Source organism: Myotis yumanensis, unplaced genomic scaffold (genome assembly GCF_028538775.1).
Source record: "Myotis yumanensis isolate MYYU_CA2020_CCGP unplaced genomic scaffold, mMyoYum1.0.hap1 SCAF_5, whole genome shotgun sequence".
Lineage (NCBI taxonomy): Eukaryota > Metazoa > Chordata > Mammalia > Chiroptera > Vespertilionidae > Myotis > Myotis yumanensis.
The window spans coordinates 87131413-87159232 of NW_027223756.1; the positions used below are offsets into that span (position 1 = coordinate 87131413).

At 47.5% G+C, this 27820-nt stretch overlaps 1 protein-coding gene across 1 annotated transcript in view; it reads left to right on the top strand.

The window, feature by feature from the left end:
* Positions 1-27820, top strand: part of CACNA1A (calcium voltage-gated channel subunit alpha1 A) — a 291124-nt gene that overhangs the window by 140433 nt on the left and 122871 nt on the right. The window contains 1 exon segment of the mRNA XM_070416203.1: positions 26698-26789. Within this exon segment, the coding sequence (XP_070272304.1) occupies positions 26698-26789 (92 nt within the window).

Here is a 27820-nt window from a genome sequence, read left to right on the forward strand (position 1 = left end):
ATTAAAAATAGAACTGCCGTGTGATCCAGCAATGCGGCTGCTGGGTCTTTATCCAAAACCATTGAAATCAGGATTTTGAAGAGAGATTAGCACTCCCACGTTCATGGCAGCACTATTCACAACGGCCAAGATGTGGAAACAACCTAAATGGCCATTGACAGGTTAACAGATAAAGGAAATGTGATATATATGCCAGTGGAATAGTATTCAGCCTTAAAAAAAGAAGATCCTGCAATGTGCCACAACAACATGGATGAATCTTGAAGACATGCTAAGTGCAATAAGCCAGTTGCAGAAGGACAAATACTGCCTGATCCCACTTGAGGTATCCAAAATAGTCAAGTTCATAGAATTGTAGAGTAGAACGGTGTTTCCCAAGGGATGGGAAGGGGGGTGTTGGGGAGTTGTTAACTAACAGGCATCAAGTTTTAGTTAAGCAAGGTAAGTAAACCTCTAGAGCAGCCGTGGGCAAACTATGGCCCGTGGGCCGAATCCGGCCCGTTTGAAATGAATAAAACTAAAAAAAAAAAAAAAAAAAAAAAGACCGTACCCTTTCATGTAATGATGTTTACTTTGAATTTATATTAGTTCACACAAACACTCCATCCATGCTTTTGTTCCGGCCCTCCGGTCCAGTTTAAGAACCCAGTGTGGCCTTCGAGTCAAAAAGTCTGCCCACCCCTGCTCTAGAGCCTGCTGTACAACATGGTAATTGACAGTACTGTACTGTACGCTTAAAGTTTTGTTAACAGGGTAGAACTCATGTTAAATGTTCTTCCCACCGTAGAATCAAATTTAAAAGAGAAAAAGTTATTGGTGCAAAAGAGAAAAAAGACAGGAGCACTATTTGAGGAGTTACTGGGAGGATGGGTTTGCCATCAGCTAAGCTGGGATGGGGCGAGGGAAGGTTAGGGGCTCTGCTTTAGAGTCGCTGATTTGCTGCCTGCTGGTGAACAGAGCTACTGGGTTGGCCGTTGAATATTTGGAGTCTGAAGTTCAGGAGGAGAAGACAGGGTTGGAGGTGGAAATGCAGGAGTCATCAGCCCGTGGAGGTTATTTATAGCCATGAAACTGGATAAGGAAGTGGACGTGAAAGGGCACGAAGGACTGAGCCTGGTGCTGGCTCTCCACCATTAAAGTAGTTGGGGAGCTGGGAGAAAATAGCAAAGGAGGACTGACATGGAGGAATGAGGGGCCTGTGGGTCCCGGATGCCGTGTGAGTCAAGTGTTAAGACATTTCCATTCAGAGGGAACGACCAGTAGCGTCAACTGATGCCAATGGGTTGACTCGCGTGAGGAATGAGAATCGACCGTCAGGTTTAGCCGCGTGGAGGTCTTCGGCAATCCCACCCGAGCTGGTCTGAGGAGGGGTGGAGGGACAGGGCTGTTGGAGGGCTTACCAGCAGTTCTTTTTGAAGAGTTGTGCTGTGAACGGTGGAGGGGGAGAGATGGGGTGTTCGCTGGCGGGGAAAGTGGAGTTCAGGGGTTTGTTTTCTTTTTGGAAGGTAGGAGACTAACAGCAGGTTTTATGCTGATGGGAATAACCCAGCGGGGAGGGAAACATGATGATGCCGCCAAGAAAGGAAAGGGTTGGCAAGAGGACACCTCCCGGTGGACAGGAAGGAATGGCATCTGTACAAGTGGAAGGTTTCGCGTTAGGTAGGAGCCTACACAGTCATCTATAGGAACGTGAGGGGAGGCCCTAGATGGGCACAAATGCTGGGGGGTGGGCAGTAAATCCAGTGGCAGGTGCTTCTGAGAGTTCCATTCTAATGCTTCTGGGTGTGTGTTTTTACAGTTTATGAAGGTCAGGTTCATGAGCAACAAACTCTAGTAATTCAGTAATTATTTGTAGGATAATTTTACTCTATTACACACTGTGCTGGGTACGGCTGCCAACAAAGACATATCTGAGCACCTGCTATACTTGCACTTCCGTTTCAGTAGAAGACACCATACATACACATGGGATTGTTTAAAGACCAATCATCTCAGATGGCAAAATCAGGAATGATGTTCTTCTAGTCTTGTCCCCCACCGTCCACCACCTCCTCTTCCTCTTGCTATATTTTAAGTCCTTAGACTCCCCCAACTCATCCAGGAACCCCCTGCAACCCACTTCCTTACCATGATCCCATTCTTACCCCAAGGCCAACACTTCATCATTCGAAAAAGCAAAGTTCTAAAGAATCAAGATTGTATCAATGGGCCTGTCTCCATGGCAACAGTCATGAATGAGCCAAGCAAGGTAACCCTGGAGATGGCGTGAATGAGAAGTGGTCCGTTGCCATGGAGATGTGCTGAATGGATAGGCCCCACAAGCAAGGCTACGTCATGAGATGGAACAGTCAGAATGAAGTTGTGTCTATTTTCAACTCAGTTACAAAAATACATTTTAATAAAGCTCATGATCCACCTCGTTCCTCCTCTCTGCCTCCCACCCCTTCTTCACTTCCTCCTACAACTCAGCCCAGGTTCACCAGGTCTCCTTCAGATCCTTCAAGGACACTCTGGGGGCTGTTCTTTCACCACAGGCCTCCTTCCCTGGGCCAAGTTGGTACTCCTTTGACCAACTATTATTTTCCTTTTGGGACGAACAATATTTTCAAAAACCATGAGCTAATGGAAATGATGCTAACTATATTCTTTGGGGCAAGAACAGTTGATAAACTGGACCAACTCAGCTTACAACTGTGAGGGTTATCTCATTGGGCAGACCACTTCTCCATGAAGGGACTGACGTAATACCCCATGCACAGTGACATAATCTGATCACACTGGTGGTATGGAACATATATCCCTAGTATTAGATGGAAACAATTTGTAAATGCCCCAGGACTTAATGCCTAACAAGATATCTGGACAACTTGGAATCCTGAAATTTACCCAAGTTCTCTCTATTCTGCTCAAAGAGCATTTCTTCATTCATTGATTCTTTTGTTTGTTCAGCCATATTTATTAAGCATTGTTGTAGCAAAGGGCTAGAAATAACTCATGTGCATCATGGGAAACTATTCAATAAACTAGGGTACATCCATCCATGAGATGCTATGGAAGCATTCAAAAAAGGAAGAAGCAGAACTCTGGGTACCCATAAGAGCTAGCACTTAGAGAGCACCTATATGAAAGGCACCATTCTAAACACTGTTCCAAAACGAGTATGAACTCATTTAACCCTATAACAAGTTGTAAGGTGGATTCTGTCGTAGTCCCAGTTGACAGATGGGAAAATAGAAATCTCTATATCCGAGATATGTTGTCAGGTGAAAAGGGCACGTTTCATAATGGTACATATCGCAGCTACCATTTGCTTGTAAATGCGTAGAATATTTCCACAAGATTCCACAAGAAACTAATCATTGTGTGTGCCGCTGTAGATGGACACTGAGAGACTTGTAAATAACTATATAGAAAAAAACTTACTTTCCATGATCAATGATATATGTTTTTCTGAATTGCACACCATGTATGTGTATTATCTTCCACAAAACCAATGGAAAATGGTCATGGTCTTCATCCGTTCGTGCTGCTGTCACAGAATACCACAGACTGGGTGGCTTATAAACAGCAGACAGTTATTTCTCACAGTTCTGGCCGACGAAGTGTCTGGTGAGAGCCCACCTCCTGTATCACAGCCATCTTCTCGCTGTGCTCTCACATGCCAAAAGGGGTGGGGGAGCTCTCTGGGGTCCCTCATGTAAGGGCACTAATCCTATTTATGAGGGTTCCACCCTCATGACCTCGTCACTTCCAAAAGGTCCCATTTCCAATTACCAGCACATTGGGAGTTAGGATTTAGAAAAATATGGGTGAGCAAAATATCTTACTGACGAGAAAAACAAGGCACAGAGAAGTTCAGTGACTTGCCCAAGTGGCAGAACTGGATTCAAAATCAGGCCGTTTGGAAGCTGGATCTACACAGAAGAACGGAGTGTGACTGGAACTGTGTGTGTACATGCCATGTGTACATGCAATTGTTCATATGTGCACATGTGTGTTGTATGCCCATTGTGTACATGTGTGTGCATGCGCTTGTGTGCCGGGAGAGGAAGTGGCGAGAGAAGACTCTACAGGTCAGCAGGGACAGGCCATGTTTTCAGGGGTTGAGACTTTATTCTGAAGGCATGAGAGCCATGGAAGGATTTAGAGAAGGGGTGGATGTCATCGGAGTTTTACTCAGAAGGATCACTGTGGCTGAGCGTAGTGACCAGAATACGAGTGTATGTGAAGCACTCGCCCTGCCTGTGTACAGGATGCCCACCCACCCTCTCCGTCCAGCACATTATCGAGGGTCAGGCTGAACATGATCAAGCTGCGCAGCTCCCCGCCCCCCAAGGTCAGGCAGTGAGTACCAAGTCTATCAGCCTTGTGTACTGCTCAAACGCTGAGCTGAAGCTGTCCCCACTGAAGTTGGGGTCAGGTTCCCTGCTTTGTAAAGCTGGCTTGGGGAAAGAATGCCTGTCCATTGGTGCCAATGTGGGCTGTGAGACAGGAAGGCAGCGTGGATGAATCCTGATTCCACCACCTCCCTCTGTGCCTCAATTTTCTTATCTGTAAAATGGGACCGGTAGCCCAGTCGGCATGGCTTAGTGGTTGAGTGTCAACCTATAAACCATCAGGCCACGATTCGATTCCCAGTTGATGCCCTGGTAGCAGGCTCCATCCCCGCTAGGGGGCATGTGTGCAGGAGGCAGCAGATCGATAGTTCTCTCTCATCATTGATGTTTTGTCTTTCCCTCCCTCTCCCTTTCTCTCTGAAACCAGTAAAAACAAACAAACATTTTTTTAAATTAAAATAGGGCCGGTAATACCTCACCTTGGGGAGATGCAAATATTGTAAAATACACAGAACATCACGTGACGCACTCGCCCTGCCTGTGTTTGAGGATGAGGGTGATGAGGATGCTGTGTTACCAGACCACCTGGGCCCGAACCAGCTCCCCCTCTTGCAAGCTGTGTGACTTGGGGAAGGTCTGGAACATCTCTGGGCCTCATTTGTTTCATCTATTCAGTGAGAATACTCGGACTTCCTAGAGTTATGGAGAGAATTACTTGAAACAATCCACAGAAAGCTCTTAGAACAGTACCGGGCTCCTTGTAAGCATTCAATAAGTATTGGGGACTATTGAAAGATGATGATAATGATAAGAGTAATAATAATGTCTTCATCATCGTCATCATCACTGTTGCTAAGAGCCTCTCATTCCCTGCCCTGCATTTTGCCAGTTTTCGTGGAATGGAATTAACACTTCCCCTCTGGGTGACCACAGTCCGTGGCAATGACCCGTCCCTGGGGTTTCGTTAGCTCGATTTAAGAAAGCGCTTTGGAGCTGCGTGTGCTTTGCAGGCTCCGGACATCACCGGGCTTTTACGATACAGTTGACCCTTGAGCAACATGATTTTGAAGTGCACGGCTTCTCTTATGCATGAATTTTTTTCCATAAATACTATAAATGTATTTCCTCTCCCTATGATTTTCTTCATGTTTTCTTTTTCTCTACTTACTTTACTGTAAGAATACAGTATATAATACTCTAACATGCAAAATGTGTTCATCAACGGTTACAATAAGGCTTCCAGTCAACGGTAGGCTGTTGGTAGTTAAGTTTCTGGGTATTCAGAAGTGACACCTGGATTTTCAACTGCGCAGGAGGTCAACACCCTGACCCTCCCATTGTTCAAGGGTCAGCTGTATATAAGCCAATGCTGGGTCCTTTGACCTGGCAGACTGAGAACACAGAGGGTAGACTTATGATTTCTCTCCCCGCCCACCGCTGCTGTGCTCCAGGCCATGTTCTGTCCCGGTTGGGGCAGCCTGGGCCACTTGACACCCAGCTTTCTGGGCAGCCCACGTCTTCCCAAGGCAGCAGGCCTGTAAGCACATCCCTGTGCTGTTACTTAAAAACCAACAATTTGGCTCAAGCATCGGCACTGAGAAGCTTACTCTGAAAATTAGCAGGAATCATTGGAAGGCCGCTGTGCGCTCTTCTGACTCAGTGTGACAGCACACCTTTCCCCAGGTGGCGTGCGGCTGAGTGCAGTTCAGGAATCGGCTTCGCTCTCAGGAGCCTGCCCCCCACTCCCAAACTTCCGGCAGGCACTGTGATCATTATGCCTTTAATGGACACTTTTTAGCACTTGCTGTGAACCTTGCTGTGTTTGTGTGCACATATATGCCACGTGTGTGCACGTATGTGCATGCGCCTATGAACCTGTTTAAGCACTTGACAAATAATAACGAAATAAAGTATTTCATCCTCCCAACAACCCATTGTATAGGTCAGCAATAGTCAACTTTTTTCATCTCATGGCACACATAAGCTAATTACTAAACTCTGCAGCACACCAAAAAAATATGCTATATTTTTTGCCGATCTGATAAAAAAATATATAATTTTGATTCATTCACACTTGGGTGGCTGTTGTTGTGTTGGCTGTTGTCATTTTTTAATCCTCATCTGAGGATATGTTTTTATTGACTTTTAGAGAGAGAGAGACATCGATGTGAGAGAGAAACATCGTTAGTTTGCCTCTTGTACACGCCCCAATGGGGATGGAACCCGAAACTTCAGTCATGTGCCCTGACCGAGAATCGAACCCACAACCTTTTGGTGCATAGGACGATGCTCCAGCAAACCGAGCCACCCAGCCAGAGCTGTTGTCATTTTTTTACTTGGCAATCTAAAGGAAAAGAGATCAGTGCCTTTGACTAAATAGTCAGGTATTGCATGTTTTAAAAATGCTTGTGGCACACCAGTTGAAAATCACTAGTGTAGATGGTAAGACTGGGGCATAGAAAAGTTAAGTTACTGCCTCCAGATCACACAGCTGGTGAATGGAGAGGACAGGATTGATCGCATGTACCTCTCCATTCTTTTAACAGTCGCCGAGCACAATTTTGTGGGCTTGGCCATGCCCATACACCATATGCAACATGACGTATATCTTTCAAACTAATAAACATCTCTGCTTTTCCTGCTTGTCCAGAGTTAGTCAACTCTATAACGTGTGCACAAACAAAACACATTCTAGACCCTGGGATTGGGTGGTCTGGGTTCAGATCTTGGCTCTCCCTCTTCCTGGCTGAGTGCCTTTCTTACTGAAGAAAATGAACCCCCTTTTATTTCCATCTGTCTAATGGGAATAATCCTGGTCTCCACTTTGTTGAACTGTTGTGAGCATGAAAATGAGTTCATGTGTGTAAATCTCTTAGAATGTTCCAGGCACAGAGCAAGCGTTCAAATCAATATCTATTCATTCATTCATTCATTCATTCATTCAGCACCTTATGTGTGCCTGGCACTGTTCTAGGTGATGGGGAGACCTGTGGCCCTCAATATTTAACAGGAGAGGGAGGACCATAAGCAGTAACAGTGCTGTGCCGGAAGATGGGGTGCCATGGGTAAAACAGTAAAGTTGGGTAAAGGCAGCAGGGAGTGTTGGGTTGGGGTGTGGGATACAGTTTTCAATGGGGTGGTCCAGGTAGACTTCATTGGGAAGGTAATCTTTGAGCAGACTGCTGAAGTGTGGGCACATATTGCTACTATTGGTGGCACTGATATAAGCTTGAATTTCACCTGGGCAAGTCTCACTCGCCCCATTAATTAGGTGAGATCCAAAACTTGGCAGAGGAACCAGGACTCTTGTGTTCCTCCTAGTTCATGTACCAGAGATCTTTTTTTTTTTAAATCCTCACCTGAGGACTTGTTTATTGGTTTTTAGAGAAAGGGGGAGTGGTGAGGGCAGAGAGAAACGTTGCTGTAAGAGAAACATCGACCACTTGCCTGCCGTATGTGCCTAGATGGGGATCAAACACACAACCTAGGCATGTGCCCTGACCAGGAATCCAATCTGCAACCTTTTTGGTGTAAGGGGCGATGCTCCAACCAACTGAGCCACGAAGGCAGGGTGAGATCTTCATGAAGGTCCTAGCCTGGGGAATTCACCCACCTTCTTTCCCCGTTCTGGGAGAAGGGGCTTTCTCCCAGCTTCTCTGCCAGATCATCGGGAAGGTATGAAGGAAAGGAATCAGAGTCATCTTGAAGCTGGTCAGATGGTGAGGAGATGATGATATTTGCTGCTGAGGGAAGAAGAGACAATAACAGATTAAACCGAACATCCCTAGCTTAAGTGTATACCTGGGTAAGAAATTAACTTCTGAAGTACAAGTGGTAAGGGGTGGGAAGGGGTGGAAGTGTGGGTGTTACAAGTATGGCTCCTCAAACTCTGCAATCTGGGCTGATGGAGGTGTCACCTTCTCCAGCATGTGGCTTCCAGAGTTACCCTAAGAGTTTGTATCCAGCAAGTAGGCTGAGGGATGGAGAAGTGGAGAGGTATTTATGAGCTAGGCCGGAAAGTAAGAACTTACTTTTGCCCACATTCCATTGGCCAGAAGTAGTTACATGACACCACCTAGCTGCAAGGGAGGTTGGGAAATGTGGTTTCTGACTAGGCATCCATATCTCAGCCACGCTATGGAACGAGAATGTGAATCTTTATTGAGAAGAGTGGCATCATGTTTGTACCAGGGATTCGGTCCCATTCCCACACCACCACCACACCTCACTATGTACCAGGCACGTTCTGAGTGCTTTACACATATCAGCCCTGTTCACTGGGCACTATTATTAGTCAAACTTTACAGCTGCTAAAACTGAAGCCCAGAGTCACACAGCTAGGAAGTGGCAGAGTTGAAACTAAAATCCAGGAAATGCTGCCACAGAGCCCTAAGCTTAGCATAAATTTATTGTAGTGAGAAGGAGGCAGAGGGGCCCAGAAGTTGACGTAATCTACTTTTTGGCCACTAAGGAACTGACCACTTGTAAAAGTAAGTCTAAACTCAGAGAGCTCAATCAACCCAGGGCAACTATGGCCCATTGGGTCCACATCCTGGTTAATCAGGTTCTAGATCAGAGTTTCTTGGCCGCAGCATTGCAGGATGTTCAGCAGCATCCATGGCCACCATCCACTGGATCTCAGTTGCACCCCACCCCGAGTCATGACAATGAAAAATGTCTTCATATATTTCCAAATCACCCCTGGGGATGAAATCGCCACTGTTCTAGATTGTTAAATATTATTCTACTAGAGGCCTGGTGCACGAAATTTGTGCACGGGTGGGGTCCCTAGGCCTGGCCGGCCATCAGGGCCTTCAGCTGCCAGCTGGGGCCTTTCTTCGTTCTGCACCGCCCCCTGGTGGTCAGCGCACATCATAGTAATCGATAGAACTCCCAGTCAGACTCCCACGGGGACATTTGTGTATTAGCCTTTTATATATAAAGATAATATAGTGCAAATCCAAGGCAGAATGACTTTGAAATTGCCAACCTTGCAAAAAAAATTTGCAGGATTTCATAAAGTCTGTGAGCAGAACTATGGCAAACTGCTGAAATCACACCCTGAAACATTAACAAACAGGCCCAGATAGTGTTCATCTATTTAAATTTTGACAAGGACAATGACACTACACATTATTTAAAAGAGAATGGTTTGAATATCAAAGTATCAAAACCTGGGTCATAGGTAAAAACCCCTGTGAATTTGAAAGTAAAAATGTTACTCCTGAAAAATCATGATGTGGAAGTCAAAAGTGAAATTGGGATGTTATGTGCTAGTGGGCAGTATTTTCAGGGGAAATTGCACACACACACCACACACACACACACACACACACACACACACCAGCTTGACTATGTGTGCCAGGCACTGTGCATCCTCTCTGCTCACTGAGGGCCATTTTCCCAACCAATCTGATCATTTTCCCATAGGGTGACCTTAGGGGTGAGGCATGAATTCTTGGATTATTTTTTTCTAATGAATATGATTGCTGACTTCTAATGGTTGCTGTTCTTCATCTTTACACTGTGAGTAGTTTCTTTTATTGCACCCATTTCACAGATAAGGAAACTGAGGCTCAGAAAGACAGATTAACTGTCCCAGGCTACATAGAGCCAGGATTCAGAGCAGCCTGGCTCCAGGTGCAATGTTTTTAACCAGTAGCCTCCACGGATGCCCCAATCCTGAGGGACCCCCACTTCTGGAACCTTCTACTCTCACTCCTGGTAGCCCTCTCCCATTGACCAGAGGCAGCACGGCTCCCACTCTTCCATTAGCTGTGAAACAAGATGTGTGAATTCAAAGCTTGGGGCTTTGTGGGGAAAATGAGGCAGAAGGGTGGGGATTTGAGGCTATTTTTGGCTTGGTGAGGAACCTGCTGTTACTTGAAGGAATCAAGAAAAGAGATTGTTGAAGCTTCTATAGAACTTGGGGTGGCCATGGATCTGTGTAAAAACAAGAAATTGCCAAGACCGGTTTGGCTCGGTGGATAGAGCGTCGGCCTGCGGACTGAAGGGTCCCAGGTTCGATTCCGGTCAGGGGCATGTACCTTGGTTGCGGGCACATCCCCAGTGGGAGATGTGCAGGAGGCAGCTGGTCGATGTTTCTCTCTCATCGATGTTTCTAACTCTCTATCTCTCTCCCTTCCTCTCTGTAAAAAATCAATAAAATATATTAAAAAAAAAAAAAAAAGAAAAAGAAATAGAGAGGGGTGCTCGCTAGAGGGCTTTGGATCATTGGCCTTGGGTCGGGAATTTGGGGACTTTTTCTGCTAAGACAGAGGATAAAGTGCCTCAAGTTCGCTTTGCTGCTGCTCTCGCAAGCCCTGCAACTCCTCTGCTTTTTTTTTCCCCTTCTCATTTTTGGATCCGGACTTCTGCTGACTCATCTCTCTGAGCAAAGAAGGAGGGAGGAAGTCAGAGTTGTTTCATTGACCATTTTCTTTCTTCAGTGACTCAGCTGTGATTCACATTTTAATTAATGGAGGAGAAAGACCTGATCGGTCCTCAGGCATGTGTCCAAGCACCCATACCTCCAGGCTGATGGTAATAATAACCCCCCCCCCCCAACATGGGTTGCCCCAAATTAAACTATGGCTTATTTCCTCTGTTAGGCCTGAGGACTCCAAAGGCTCTCTGAGTGCTGGGTTTCCAGTGGGACCCTGACCCAGAGGCAGCTGGTCTGAGGTCAAGGCAAGAAACGGTCTCAAGTCTCAAGCTGTTGCAGGAGGATCATGGGAGTGTAATAGCGTTTTCTGAGTTGGTCTTTGGCTGTAATCCCAGGATCAAGCCTTGCTTCCCCCCCACTGTCCCCCCCCCCAACCCTCAACCTCCCATATCTTGGGGCCGGAGATTTGCAGAGCAGATTGCAGGGGCCACTCCTGAGCCTTCGGTTTACCCTGAGAATAAGAAAAGTTCAGATCATCATGACGGCTATTTCCTGAGGGCTTACTATGCATCAGACAGTGTGCTCAGCACTTTTCATGAATGGTCACATTTAATCCTCCCACTGTCCACTAAAAGAAAAAGCTTTTCTGTAATTCTCCATCCTCCCTGTGAGGCAACTGAGTTGGGAGTTTGCCCAATATAGACAATTAGTGGATATTTTTGCAGGATAGAAGCCTAGCCCCTTCCCACCTGAGAGCCGGAGTTCACATCTGCTACACTTTTCTGCATTCACCCAGCTGGAAACATTGAAGCTGACAGCTCATTCACCAAGTGCTTACTTCCTGAAGCCTACCATGCGCTGTGCCCTGCCCTAGGCAGTGAGGGTCCGTCAGTGAACAAGAGACGGACCCATGGCCTCATGGAGCTGAAGTTTTAGCTGCACAAGTGTATTAGTCACTGTGTATTAAATAAGCTAAGTAACTAGTAAGTATATTACATACTGCTTGCTGCTGTAACAAAGAACCCCCAACATATATAAGGGCTCAAACACAATAGAGGTTTAATTCTGGCATGCAGAAAGCCCCAAATGAGTATTCCTTTCTTTTAAAAAAAATTTTTTTTCCTTGATTTTTGAGAGAGAGGAAGGGAGAGGGTGAGAGAGACATCAATGTAAGAGAGAAATATTGATCGGCTGCCTCCCATATGTGCTCCGACCAGGGATCAAACCCGTGACCCTTCAATTCATGGGAAAATCCGCCAGCCAACTGAGCCACACTGGCCAGGGCCAGAGGGATGTTCGTGAGAAGTGGACAGCTCTCCTCCAAGCAGGGAGGCGGGGGCCCCAGCTCCTTCTGGATTGTGGTTCCTTCTCTTCGGCCTGTAGCTTCCAGGGTCTCCGTGCTCCATGGCATGAAGCCATAGAAGGGGAGACTGGAGGAGAACACCTGGGAAACGTTTCTGGGCCCCGCCTAGAAGTAGCCCACGTCACCTCCACTGGCCAGAACTTAGCCATGTGGCCACGCCTGCCTGCGAGAAGCGGGAATATAGTCTAGCTGAGTGCCCAGGAAGAAGAGACAGAAAGCAGCGCTGCCATAGGTCCTCACTGAGAATCCAGCTCCGGATCTTGATCTGTGTCACCCCTTACAAGCCGCATTTTAGGACAGCTTTAAGAGATACCCTTGTCTTTTTCCACCCACTTCCTCTTGGGTTTCCTGCTCTTGCGTTGCAAGGGGTCGAGGCAAGAACCTAGCAGAATATCTTTCACTCAATTTGAAGTCTTATTGGGAAAAGACAGCAGAGTATCCCTGCCATTTGAGGAGAGGGATCCTGTACTCAAATCCCACTTCTCTAGAGATTTTTTGTCTCAGAAACTGGAGGGTTTAGGAACCCTCAGATGGGCAGCCTTCATGGACCATCCATTCCTCCTACCTTATATCAATCAAGGTCCCAACAGGAAATAGGATTTACCCACCAGATGGTTTCAAATGAAGAGCAGATAATGAAGAAATTCCTTACTAGACCACTGTACCGATTTTTCGGTAATTTCTACACAAAGGTGGAATATTGGCGCTAGATGAAAGGTAGATGAAAGGTAGACCTATTTTCTACAATGTCTCCAAGTCCCATCTTATTCTAACCACTTGTTTGCATGTAACTAATATTTTTCTATATCATGTTGGTTTTTTCTCTTTAATGCTCAGGAGCCCAGGTATAGGAGACAGTTAGGTTCAGAGCCTCAGGTCTGGTAGGATTAAAGAGATGGGGCAAGTCAAGAAAGTAGGTAAGGTCTGGCCAGTGTGGCTCAGTGGTTGAGCATCGACCTATGAACCAGAAGGTCATGGTTCGATTCCCTGTCTGGACACATGCCCGGGTTGCAGGCTCGATCCCCAGTGTGGGGTGTGCAGGAGGCAGCCCATCAGTGATTTTCTCTCATCATTGATGTTTCTCTCTCTCCCTCTCCCTCTCCCTTCCTCTCTGGTATCAATTAAAAAAAAATAAAGTAGGTAAGGGATGTTGAGATCCCCAAAGGGAAGCCATTGCTATCCCTACCCTCCTGGAATCCAGCAGAGACAGAGCCATGCCGTAAAGACCGGGTCAGAACCAGAGAAGAAGCAAGGAAGCAAGACTCCAATCTCTCTCCCTCATCTGCCAGTGCCTCCCATTGGTCAAACCCAACCAGGAACCAGAGCAAAGCATTCTGGGAGATGTAGTCCACAGGGATTGATCTGTCTGGGCACAGGAAAGCTGCAGAATAGACCTGGGGAGCAAAGGGGGGCACTCAGCATTCAGTAGTATGTGACCAACTGCACGCCTCGATTATGTAATCCACTCCACAACGCAACTTCAGAGTCGCACAATACAGCACAGTAGCCACTAGCCACATGTGGCTATTTAAATATAAGTGTGAATCCATTAACATGAAATCAAATGAAAAATTCAGTCGGTCAGCCACATTTTAAGTGCTCACTAGCCACGTGGCTGTTGGCTGCCATATTGTACAACTCGAATAAAATGTTCCCACCATGGCAGGAAGGTCTCCAGGCTGGCACAGAAGCAATGCTGAAGGCAGAGCTGTGGATCGGTGGGGAGGAGGTTCTCTGGGTAAAGAAGCAGAGGGAACCCGGCTGGTGTGGCTCTGTGGTTGAGTGATGACCTATGAACCAGGAGGTCACTGATCAATTCCTTTGTCAGGGCACAATCCCCATCAGGGGCGGGCGTGCGGGAGGCACCCCATCCTCTCATCATTGATGCTTCTCTCCCTTCCTCTCTGAAATCAATAAAATATTTTTTTAAAAAAGGAGCAGAGGGAGACGCAGGGAGGTGGAGGGAGCAGCTCCACTGAGTTGGAGGCTTTGCTTCAAGGGTCAGAGTAGAGGCAGAAGGCTTCAGGTCTAGGTCAGACTGTGTGTGAACTCAGTCAAGACACTTGGCCTCTTGGAACCTTGGTTTGTTCATCATCAAGGCAGGTGTCAGCCTACCTCCTGTGGTGATGGTGCCCATGACCGAGGCTATGGAAAAGTAAGACTATAAAGTGTTAGTTGTTGCCCTGTTGGGAAATGATTGTTGAAGCCAAAATGGCACAGGAGAATCAGTGGCTGGGGTTCCTCTAGTTTCTGCACCGAGTCCCCTTTGCTGGACTTTGGTCCCCCTCACTGTTTTGTAAGTGTTGGGGGGTTTTCTTTTCTTTTTTGTAACGGAAGTGCCTGACTTAAGCTCTGATCGCCAAGGCATCCAGTTCAAAGACAGCTGTCTCAATTAACACTCGGCCACTGACTACAGCCATTGAGGCGCCTTTGTTTTACAAACCTTGGTAGATTTCAATTACTGACTTTGGGGGCCACTGAAGTTTTTTCTCTTTCTTGTACTTTAAATTCTTGTTCTTATGTTTTAAATTCGCCAATGAAGAGTGAGCCCTCAAAACCCTGGGTCCCGCCCTGGCTGGTTTTGCTCAGTGGATAGAGCGTCGGCCTATGGACTGAAGGGTCCTGGGTTCGATTCCAGTCAGGGGCAGATTGTGGGCTCGATCCCCAGTTGGGGGCGTTCAGGAGGCAGCCGATCAATGATTCTCTCTCATCATTGATGTTTCTCTCTCTCTCTCTCCCTCTCCCTTCCTCTCTGAAATCAATAAAAATCTATTTTTAAAAAAACACAAAAAAACCTAAGTCCCCCCAGCCTCCCTCCATCCCAATAACAGCTGAAGCCCTGGCCTGCATGTTCCCCCTCTTTCCCCTCAACTTTGCTGGGTGGCCCCAGGTGTATTGTGTAATTTTCAGGTCCTATGAGTAATAATCCTTTACTTTTTTCAAAATTCCTTGATGATGATTGTTGACGGGGGTCTTGCAGTCATAATAGAAACCACAAGGGCTGGTCCGGCCACAACATTGGTTATTGATAGGCTGATACCAGCACAAAACCCGTTTCCTCATCTTTAGTCAGTGCCTTTGTTAAGTTCAACCCACATCTGCTTGCAGCCTGCTCTGATTCCTTGGGATCGTGCCAACTTTTTCTTAAGACAGCGGTCACTTTTAAATCCCTTTTCCTTTCAATTTCCTCAGGATCATCATCTGCTTTTTTTCTCCCCTTTTCTCCTCTGTCTCAGAGAAATCCATGAACCTTCACTTTTTGCAGAGTGGTTAGAAATGAACGAGGCACGAGAGCAAGACCCAGCTCGGCTGTGTACCAGCTGTGTGAGCTTGGAGCAGTGACTCAGACTCTCTGGTCTGGAAAGTACAGTGGGGCCTTGACTTACGAGTGTCCCAACTAACGTGTTTTTTGAGATACCAGCTGTCTCTCGGCTGATTTTTTGCTTTGAGTTGACAGAGTAATTTGAGTTAACGAGCTCGGTCTCGGAACGAATTAAACTCACAAGTCAAGGCCCCACTGTAGAGGGAATGAATGACAGGCCCTCCCTCATAGGATCGCCATGTTGGATTGAGTGAAGTAATGTGCACTGCCTGGCCCACAGCAGGCACTCAATAAACGCCAGCTTCTTTCTAAATCTGCTTAACGTTATACTGATGTGTAACATTACATAGGAAAAGCACTCGTATGTGGGTACAGTTTGAGAAATTTTCACACCCAGGTCACCAGCACCCAAATCAAGAAGCAAGACTATCCCCGACCTCCAGAAACCCTCTCATTGCCTGAGGCCAGCACAAACCCGTTTCCTCATCAATCACCAGTAACCCCATCCTGACGTGGGACAGCTCAGATGAGTGGAGTTCACATGAGACCCTACTGTGTGCTCTGCCTGGCTTCTTTCCTTGGATGTATGTGAGCTCCATCCTTGTTGCTGCTGTAGCCGTCAGTCATGCATCCTCATGGCTGTGTGTGCTGCACGGCCTGTTACCACGGCACTGGTGGTGGGCACCTGCGTGCTTTCCACTTGGAGCTACCACAGAGAAAGCTGCTGTCGCCCCTCTTCTTCTAATCTTTTGGTGACTGCTGCTCACATTTCTCTGGGAGGTTTTCTAGGAATGGAATTGCTGGGTCGAAGGGAGCGATCTGTGTCACTTTGGTGGAAATTGCCCAACCATTTCCCCAAGTGGTTGGACCAGTCTAACTCCCAGCTACTGTGGGCGAGAGTTTAGTTACATTTTGGTGTAGGAGTGCTTCTCCCTCCTGTTGGAAGTGCCCACTCAGTGTCTGGGAATTTAATTGGAAACATCGTTGTCCGTTCCTTAGAGAATTTCACTCCATCAAATATCTGGAGTGGACTGCGGGCTCTCCTTCTCCACTGACGCTGAGCTCTTTGCTTGCAAATGTGGGTGAATCTACTCTGCTGGGAAGACCGTGTCCCAGCCCGCTCAGGTCACCACGTAACCTTCCTCCCTCTCCTCATCCTACTCTCGGGAGGAAGTTTCCTTTCCACTGCCTCCTTCAGCCTGTTACCAGCGAGGCAGTGCGACCTCGGGAGGCCCTGGGCCTGCTAATCTCCAGATCTGCAAGTCCCCTCTCAAATGCCGTCTCCTTCTTGTCCCCGACATCGACAACTCGTCTTTTCTAGAATCACTTACCTGGCACTTTCTGTGGGTTTTGCATCTGCTCCCATTCCTTCTCATTGAAGAAAACACTACACTTTGAGAGAGCTTTGGGAATCACCCAAAATAGGACTGTGCCCTTCTGTGCGGTCCTCTACTTTACAGGACAGATGAGAGGAAGAACTTGGGGCAAAGGTCAGGGCACTTGAGAGGACCTGGCATGCGGGGTAAGAACCTCGCGGTAAGGGAGGAGAAGGTCTGTGCGGCCCGGGGAGGGCGAGGGCTTCTTCAGTAGAACTTGAAAAGCACAAAATCTAAAGCAAAAAATGCTTGATTACATGATAATTAAAATGTTCTGTTCCAATAAAGACATAATTTGGGGGAGAAGGGGAACCAAACTGCCTGGACCCAGATCCTGGTCTGACCATTTCCTATGAATCCTTGGGCAAGTTACCACCTCTTTGTGCCTCAGTTTCCTCGTCAGTAACATGGAGAGACTAGCATCTACTTATGGGTTGTTAGGAGTTTTAAATGAGTTTATATTTATTTTTTTATTCTTTATTTTTAAATGAGTTTATAGTTATAAATCATTTAGAACAGCACCTGGTACCTGGTAAGAACTAAAGTAGTGTTTGTAAATAGTGCATAGAATGGTAGAAGGAAAACTAACCAGGGATTAATAATGAACTGCTGTCCATTATTGTAGCCCTTAGCCACATGTGATTATGTTAAATATAAATAAATTAGAAGTAAATACTATTTAAACCTCAGTTCCTCCCTCATACTAGCCACATTTCAAGTACTCAATAACCACATGTGGCCAGTGGCTACCATAAAGGCAGTGCCGATCAAGACTATATGAGGGGCCCAGCCAGTGTGGCTCAATGGTTGAGCATCGACCCATGCTGGTTTGATTCCCAGTCAGGGCACATGCCCGGTTGCAGACTCGATCCCCAGTGCAGGAGGCAGCTGGTCAATGTTTCTCTCCCCCTCCTTTCTTCTCTCTGAAATCATTAAAAAAATATTTTTTAAAAAAAGACTATATGAAGGAATGTCTGCAAATCAGCAAGAATAATGCAACAATCCCAAAAGGAAAACAAAAGAATGTGACCGGGCAGATTAGGGGAGACACCTCTGAAGAGCTAATCAGTACGACCTCGTTCTCAACATCATTTGTCATTAGAAAGATGAAAATTAAAACAGTGAGTATCTTTGGATGCCTCTCAGAGTGGAAAAAGTTAGAAAGGTGGATAAGACACTTTAATTAGGGGGAGTGTGGGATGGACGAAGCTCCTGCCTCACTCGGGGGTGTGGCCTGGGTTGTCAGGAGGACCATCAGCAGGACTGAGTCCAGTTAAGTCCAGACCCACCCGCAGTTATGTTCCCACGCCCCATCCTGGGTCTCCAAGGGAAGGGCACAGAGATGTTGGCTCCCCTACCATCTGTGGAGAAGGAGCTGGGGGCCACCTGGTGCCCATTTCTGGGGCACAGGAGGTGGGATGTACAGATGCATCTATGGTCCCCCGGGCCCAGGGACAGCCTCAGACTGCACGTCCAACAGACCATCCTGGATGGGGTGTCAAAACATGCTTCTAAGGTGAAAACACAAAACAACAGAATATGCCTAACTTTGTGCCATTTATGTAAATTAAAAATATACATACTCAGAATGAAGCATGTCTTTTGCCAGAATGTATTCTAATAAAACCAGATTAAACATTGTATTGGGGGAAGAATGAAAGCAGAATCTGAGGATAAAAGGGAATGAATGGGTGAATGAATGAATGAACAGATGATCAAGAGAGGGGCATTGCACAGACCAAAGGTGAAAATATGCCATGAAGTGAGGAAAATGAGTAGCTTGACACTCTGTATTTGAGGGTTTCAAAAAAAAAATTAGGAATCATTTTCCCAAGAGTAACTACAAGTCAGGTGATAGCAAAATGAACTTGAAGAGGATTGGCCCAGTCTCCTGAGTGGCAAGAATACAGGCTGCAAGGGAAGCAGTTACACTCCTAAGTACTCCTCTCAGAAAGATCTGACCCGAATCTGCAAGGGGCAGGTGCTTCTCCTCAGGTCAGGGTATCCACAACAGCCCCCATCCTCTCCCTGCTTTCCAACCATGCTCACACCGCCTCCTCACTCTCCTGCCCTCTGCCCCTCCTTCTCACCTGTAACCTCACTCTTCACCATGAGGTCTCCCCTGCCCCAGGGCCTTTGCACATGTTCCCCTCCTCACACCCCTGGCACATAGTAGTTGTTACTCTGCAAATACATACTAATGTCCTGGCTTCCAGAAAGCAGAGAAAATAGAGCTCCTTCCGCATTCAGGTTAGTGGAGGCATGAGATTGGCTGAGGTCCCAGGAGAGGGTACGTGGGGTGATGGAGTTAACCAAGGGGCAGCACAATAGAGGTGGCAAAGGCAGACTCGGGACGCAGGCACCACACGTTAGCTGTGTGATTGTGGGCAGGTAGCCAACCCTTCTGGTCTTAGTTTTCCTGTCAGTGAAATGGGAAAACACTCACCTGGTAAAGATACCCGGGCATTAAATGGGATCTCTGTATGGTGAGCAAAAAGTGTACAACCTGACAGTAAACTCAGTGATGTTGCCTGTATCAGTCGGTTCTGATATAACTTAGCTGCAAGTAACAAAATAGAATGAAAATGGCGATGAGAGCAAGCATTTGCGTAGGACTTCATAAATTCCAAGCACAAGGGTACGCATTCACATAAAGTCCCACACCTATAAGAGAAGTACTACTGTCATCTCCACTCTACAGCACAGGAAACTGGGTCACTGGTCCAAGGCCACAGTTAGTGACCAGAGGACCTGGATTTGAACCCAAGCTGTCTGGCTCTTAACCTCTAGGGAGGATGTTTGTTGCACAGATTACAGGAATCCTGGAGACTGGACGGTTGGTTCTGCAGCTCAGCAATGTCTCCAAGGAATCTTTTCCATCTTTCTACTCTGCCATCTGTAGTATAAAGACTCGCTGGTAACCTTTACCACTCAGGGTGCCCAGATGGCCACCTCAGCTCCACGGTGCCTGCCCAGCCATCCCAGGTGGACACACAAGAAGAGGAAGGCTGGCTCTGGTCCTGTGACTCCTCAAGAGGAGGAGCCTTCCGCAGAAGCCCCCAGCAGGCTTTCACTTAGGATCTGTTAGACACATGACTCAGTCATGTGACCAGTGCTCCCACGACAAGGAATCCTGGGTAGTAGAAACTATTGAGCATTTTCTGCCTCTTTCATGGAAGATGGGCTCCATCTAGCAAGGGAAGGAGTGGGGATGGTATTCTTTTCCTGGTTTGATAGAAGTCTTGCCTTCCAGCCACCCATCCATCTCTTCTAGAATATACTCTATTAATAGTTATCCCTATGCTTTCCTACATTTCGCTTCTTCACTATTTCTTCATTCATTTATTCAACAAACATTTATTGAGCACCTACTGTATGCCAGGCAGAATTTTAGGTACTGGAGATAAAGCTGTGAACAAGACAGATGAAAACCCCTGACCTGGCAAAGTGGAGACGCTAGAGCAGTGGTTCTCAACCTTCCTGATGCCGCGACCCTTTAATACAGTTCCTCATGTTGTGGTGATCCCCCACCATAAAATTATTTTCGTTGCTACTTCATAACTGTAATTTTGCTACTGTTATGAATCGTAATGTAACTATCTGATATGCAGTATGTATTTTCATTGTTACAAATTGAACATAATTAAAGCATAGTGATTAATCACAAAACCAATATGTAATTATATATGTGTTTTCCGATGGTCTTAGGCAATCCCTGTGAAAGGGTCGTTTGACCCCCAATGGGGTTGCGACCCACAGGTTGAGAACCGCTGCGCTAGAGCAACACCATCCAGTGGAACTTTCTGCAGTGATGGAAATGTTCTGTGTGCGCAATTGTCCACGTGTGGCTGTGGAGCACTTGAAATGAGACTAATGCTACTAAGGAATTGAATGTCTCATTTAATTTAAATTAAATTAAGTATTTATTTAAATAGCTATGTGTAAGTGCAACTGAAGAACTGAATGTCTACTTTAAATTAAATTAAGTGTATATATTAAATAGCTTTGTATGGCTAGTGGTTACCATATTGGGCAGTACAGCTCTAAACACCAAGAGATACATCACTGACTTCTCTCTCAACATAAACCTATTCACGTCTCCCCCCGCCCTGAGAATCCCTCTCTTCTCATACCCAGGCTCTTGTTTTCCAGTTCTTTTGATCTCTCCTGGCAGAGTGTCATCCCTGGGGATCAAGTTCAAACGTGTTTTGAGATAGGCAAGGTCACTGGTCTCCCCCGTGACCTGATGCCGTGAGTAATGGATGTTCTTCATTCCATTGCATCTTACTCCTCTCTGTGCTGCCCTGGAGACCAGTGACCCCGCCTTTCTCCAAACACTTTGGCCCTTGATCCCCAAGGATGACGCTCTCTGCCGGGTCCTGTCCCACCTCTGTGACTTCTCCCTCTTTGTCATCATCTCCTTCCTCTTCTTGTCTTTCACAATGTTGCTTTTCCTCAACATTCCATTGTGGCCCTTGGCTTTTTTTCTTTTCTTTTCTTTTTTGCTTTATCTATCTACTCTGGGATCTCTAGTCTACCATAATCCTATGCTACTCCTTACTCACTCACCAGATATTTAGTGAGTTCCTGGTAGGGCAGGCCATGGAAAGTGCTTCAGGTGCTACAAGAATAAAAAGGTCTCTCTACTCGTGGAGCTGACATTCTAGAAGAGGACGTGAATACTAAGCACAACTTAATAAACAACACAGTTTGAGAGCGTGAAGGGCCTCTTTAGCCAGAGGTGCCTGGAAAATGCTCTCTGAGGAGGCAAAATTTAGGCTACCACCTGAAGGATTTGAAGAGGCCAGCTAAGACAAGAGGCGAGAGTTGCGGGGATGGGCCAGCATTTGAAGAAAAAGAAATGGCCAATATGTCATGCCCATGGTAGGAAAGGCCGGGCAGAAAGTCAGAGTGACCGAAGTGGGAGGCATGGCATCCAGGGGTCAAGGCACAGAAGGTCTTGTGGTCATGGCAGAGTTTAGATTTTATTCTAAGCTTAATGGGATCCAGTGGAAAGTTTTGACAAGAGAGTTACAGAGAACTGGCATCTCAAACTCAATGGGTCCACAACCAGCTTTTGATCTTCCTTCGAACCTACCCCTTCCTCTGTCTTCCCCATCTCAATCACAGCAACTCCTTCCTTCAGGTAGCCCAGGTCAGAACCCTACAGTTGCCCTGATTCCTCTCTCTCCCACCCCACGCTCCACCCTCCCATTGGAAGCCCTGGTGGCTGCTGTACTGTTCTCCGTAGTGCTTCCCACCATTTGACCTACTATGTGTTTTACCATTGTCACTCTGTTCATGGTGGCATCCTCAGGCCCTACCTGAGCACGCAGCCCATAGTAGGTGCTAATAAACCTTGTTGGATAAACAAATGCCCATCTCTCGGTGGTTCATTCAGACCAGGAAGCCGTTCTTCCCTTCCCTTTCATCCCCACCGTTGCCCTAGCCCAGTGGTCGGCAAACTCATTAGTCAAATATCAATAGTACAACGATTGAGATTTCTTTTGAGAGCCAACTTTTTAAAACTTAAACTATATAGGTAGGTACATTGTTATTAACTTAATTAGGGTACTCCTGAGGCTTAGGAAGAGCCACACTCAAGAGGCCAAAGAGCCGCATGTGGCTCGCAAGCCGCAGTTTGTCTACCACGGCCCTAGCCCCATCCAGGGAGCCCTGTGACGGGGAGAACTGGGGTTCTGGAGTGCTGGTGTCCGGGGTCCAAGGTCTTACTCGGTGGTATGGATCTCCATGCATCAGTAACACCTCTGGGCTTTAGTGTCCTGCTCTGTAAAATGGGGCTCATCCCACTAAATGCTGGGATGCAGGAAGGAATGGATGAGCCCAGGCAAGCTCCCTGGTGCACAGCAATCAATGGCAGCTAAATATAAACCGGGGCCTCCTTTGTACTCCCACTGCCTTTGTCCTACTTCCAGCCCTCATTACGCCGGCCTGCTCTGCGGCTCCCTCCTAGCTCCTGCCCCCATCACCACCAATCTGTCCTTTCAGCTGTCAGGCTTGTCTTCCTGACGCCAACCCCAATCACATCCCTCCCCTGCTCCGAAACCTTACATGACTCCCACTGTCCGCACGACAAGACCCGCCTCCTCAGCCTCCCGTTCACAGCCTCCACCGTGCAGCCCACCGATGGCTTAGGCACCACATACCCTGAGCGAGGCCTCTGCCTCTGCGGGTGCTCTCGGCCAGAGAGGCCTTCCTTCGCCTCCCCTTCTCCTTCTCCTTCCTTCTCACCTTTCCAGGGAGGAGACCAGGAGGCAGGCCATGTTGGGTGCTGGCTAGGATGGCCCTGGGCAGGAGGGAAGTTCTGCCTTTCTGAGGCTCAGACAAGTCCCGGCAAAGGCCACACAAGGAGAAAACACGGGGCTGGGGTTTAGCCCCAGGTCTGAGATTTTTCGAGCTTGGTGCTGTGCTGCCTCCTCAGACTCGGGCTCCGTGATGATGATGATGATGACGATGATGATGCTGATGCTGTCCCTGGCCCTCCTGTCTGTATTCACTTCCTCCTCATTCCTGCCTCCTACAGCTCTGGGACCAGAGGACTTGGTCTCTCATCCACTTACTTGTGTGATCGTCTCTAGGGCAGGGTTGAGTTCACCTCAGTGTTACCATTACGTCCAGCACAACCTGATCTAGACCCATGAGCGCTCCCCTGGAACAATGAAGCTGCTTCCTCCCCAAGTCTTTCAGCTTTTGGACTTATCCCAGGGGAGTCTTATTCTCTGTCAGATTATGTCTCTCCTTTGCTCAGAACCCTCCATAGCTCCCACCTCACTCAGAGCAAAAGCCAGAATCCTCCCGTGGCCTGCAAGGTCTCAGCCCCTCCCTGCCCTCGCATCCTCCTACTGTCACTCTGGCTCCCTTGGCTCCAGCCACACTGACCTCTGCACTGTTCCTCAAATGCACCAGGCATAGTTATGCCTCAGGACCTTTGCACTGGCTATCCCTCTGCCTTGAGTTTCCCCCTGACTTATTCATGAGGCTCACTCCTATCTTTCTTCACATCTGTACGTCAGTGTCTCTTTCCCTGGGCTGGCACTGTCCAGGACTTTCACCACTGGCCATATGCAGCCATTATGCACCGCAACTAAGATGTGCCCTAAGTGAAGAATATGCACCAGATTTCAAAGGCTTCCTCCAAAGAAAATAATGTATAAAACGTATTATTAATAAATATTTCATGTTGATTGCCTGTTGAAATGATAATGCTTTGGATAGACGGGGTTAAAGAAACCATGTTATTAAAATTAATTTCACATGCTTTTTATTTTTTTACTCTCATAATGTGGCTGCTAGAAAATTACAAATTTCACACGCAGCTCTTAGTGAAGTTCTCCTGGGCATTCTTATCACTGAGTTACTTCCTTGCCAGATGGTAAAGAACCATTGCTTTCCCCAACTGATGTTCATGTCATTACCCCCCTCATCCTGCCCCGTGTCGCTGATGTTTCCCTTCCCCCTCCCTGCATTGCTTTTCTCCCTCGGGCTCATCACCCTGACACCCAGCATATTTGTTGGGTTTATTATTGGTGCCCCCAGAATCTCTGTCTCCAAGACAGGGCCCAGCATGTTGTAGGTACTCAGCTAATGTTTATGAATTCAATGAAGACTCAAATGATGCCTGTCATTTGCTCTGCACACTCTAACCAACTATCTGCCAAGAGGGGGAGAAAGTGAGATGTAGAAATAGAATGGTGTTTGAGGAACTCAAAGGAATATGAGAACGTTGCTAGAGGAAGAGAAAAATAGAGTAAATTGGATTGGAAGTTATTTGGGGTTGTATGGCGTGGCTCCCTCCTGTGCTGCAGCTTCATGGCACCATCTCGTTCCTTGAATTTACCGAGCTTCTTCCCACCCATGCGCTCTGTCTCAGCCATTCCCTTAGTCTAGAAAGTTCTTCCCCCACTGACCAGATTCCTCCTCATCATCCATGAGACCTCAGCTTGAGACGGATCCTCCCTGGGTCCCAGACTAGTTAACATGACCTGCTGTGTGCTGTCAGAGCTGTTGTCTTCTGGCTCTCTCTAAGAATGCATCATACCAGTGGTGGGTTCATTCATTGTGTCCATTTTTTTGTTAAACATTTTTCTTCTGTATCAGCTCCATGGGGCAGGAAGAGTCTTGTGTGTTGCACTGCCTGGCACATAGGACATACTCAGATGCACATTTGTTGATGGTGGAAAAATAGGCCCGTCCAATCTAAAATGCCATTTCTGCTCTAGGAGTAGTCTTGAAAAAGAGTTGGAAACAACCCCTGTCTTAGTTTGGGGTGCCTCAGAGTAGATCCTGAAATGAGGATTTAGGTGCAAGTAGTTCATCTGGTAGGTGACCCCAGGAAGTGTTGATGGGCAGGTGATTCTGGTGGCAGCTGGGATCAATCCCTCTTGGGAACACATCTTAGAGCCATTTGGAATAAGAGGTGAGGAAGCCTGGGAATTGATCCACCTACTCCCAGCAGTCTCTGGTTGCGGGCTGCTCCCATAGGGCCAGTCTCAGTTTTGGAGAAAGCTCTCAGCCAAAGAGACGCAGGTACTGGTTGTTACAGACCCAAGTGGTAAGGTCCAGACCCCTGGCAAAGACTGATGACACCTTCAAATTATTTGCTTAGCCACCCTCCACTGGTTTCTAGCATCTCTTGTCCATCATCTGAAGTGATGGTGACAGCCTTTTCTGCTGAGTGGCTCCGTGGTAGCTCATTCTACATCACTTACCTTGGAAATGGACTCGTTCAGGAAACAGGTCAGGGAGGTTCCCCAGGGAGCCTTAGGAGGAGCTGCTGTGGGACCCCTTTTCTCAGCAGGAACACTTTTACAAATGAGGCCTTAGTAGGTGGGGGTCTTTCCAGGTGGGGTTGGGGCCTACAGAAGGCTTCTCTTACCTGTATTTGCAAGAGTGACTCATTTTGACCTGAGACTTGGGGTCTGTGGCTGCTTTCTAGAGCCAGTGCCAGCTGGTCCACACCATCAGGGCCACACCTCTTCTTGGTTTGTTCATTCTTCCATTTATTTACGAGTAGCTTCCTGTGTGCCAGGCACTGTGCCAACCACTTTGCAGCTATCCATTCATTTAATCCTCACAACCCTTGCGGTGTACTGTTGTTTGAAGTGTAGCGTTGAGTACTGTACGCTCAGGTGCTGTCATCGCATTATACGAAGGGGGAAACTGAGGCCGGGAGCAGGGAAGTGACTTGCCCAACATCACCCAGCTGGGAAGTGGCAGAGCTAGGATTTGAACTCATGTAGTCCGGGCTATTTTTTTAAAATATATTTTATTGATTTTTACAGAGAGGAAGGGAGAGGGATAGAGAGTTAGAAACATCGATGAGAGAGAAATATCGATCAGCTGCCTCCTGCACACTCCCTACTGGGGATGTGCCCTCAACCAAGGTACATGCCCTTGACCGGAATCGAACCTGGGACCCTTGAGTCCGAAGGCCGATGCTCTATCCACTGAGCAAACCGGTTAGGGCTAGTCCGGGCTATTAATACTGAACTACTTTCCTGCCAGTTGGTAAAGAGCACCAAGCCGCTAAAAGCTCTGCCATTCTCCCGTCTCTCCCCCAGTGCCCCCAGGCTCCGCCCCCCCAATCCATTCTGATGGTGGTTGTGAAATGTATTGATCATCACCCCACCACACTCCATTCCTCCTACTCCAGCATTTATTTTCATCATCCACCCACCTGTTTGGGGTCAAAAATCACGTGTTCTCCCGTGAAGCCGGCAACATTAACACTGTTTTTACAGGTGACAGAACTGAGGCCCAGCCATGGTAGCGTCACCTGCCTGTGGTCAACCAGCCAGTAACTGACAACATCACACCCCAAGCACCCCGCCCACCTGTCTGACCCTGACCCTGAAACCCACCCTCTGTTCTCCACTCTGGTCTCTTTCTTCCAGCATCTTGGCGACAGTTGGGACAGAGTTTGACCTACGGACGCTGAGGGCAGTTCGAGTGCTGCGACCGCTCAAGCTGGTGTCTGGAATCCCAAGTGCGTGAGTTTCCGATCCTGGCAAGGGGTCTGCTCGGGGCCCTGGAGTCGTCGGTTTCCCCCCTGCATCTCAGGAGGGGCCCGCGGGTGCTGCCCTACCCTTTGGGGAAGCTCCCCAGGGAACCCTCAGGAACCTGGCTTCGGGTCTGGGTGAGCTCCTGGAAGCAGGCCAGGAGCCTCATCCATAACCACAGCCCCCATTTGTGGAGCGCCTGCTGTCTCCCAGGAGCCATGCTAAGTGCCACACGTCATCTCATTCAGTACTCGCGGCCCTGCGAAGCTGCTAGTCCTGAAATCTCCATTTTACAGATAGGGGAGCGGGCTCAGGGCGGCTGAATACTTCGATCAGGGTGCCGTGGCTGCTAAGTGGCAGAACCAGGCGTTGGCAAGTGCGGCGCCACGCCTGGGCAGTAACCCTGGTGGCAGTAACCATTCCCGTTTCTGAAATGCCTGTGTGGTGTACCAGGCACTGCACAAAGAGCTTTAAATGCATTATTTTAGTTCATGATTGTAATCACCCCATAAACCCATTTTACAGATGCAAAGGCTGAGACGCAGAAAGGTTAAACTACTCACCTGAGTTCCTGCAGCTTTTTGGTGGCCAGCCCCGAAGTCCATTCTCGTTCCGCCCTGCTTTCTCATTCTCTACGAGTGCTTCTCCTCCAGCCTCTGGCGGTGGCTGCAATATTCAGGGTCAGGGTTATGTTCAGCTGCAAAAAACAAACAAACACTGAGCTGGCCTTTTTCTGTCCTACGGCCTCAGTTACTATGTGCCAGGCACTGTTCTAAGTATTTGCCATTTTTAAACTCATGTATCCTCATAACAAGCCTGTGATGTGGGTTCTCTTGCTGTCACCATTGTCATTGGTGTCGTTCTTCAGGTTCATTGCCATCCAGATTTAAAGCGTAGGATTTCCCAGAAGACCACCAGCAGGGTCTCCTTGTAGAACGCAAGGCACTTCTAGCCAGGTGTCTGCAGGGTCCCAGCAGGTGCCTGCATCATTTTAAATTAAGAGCCATCCCCAAGCTAA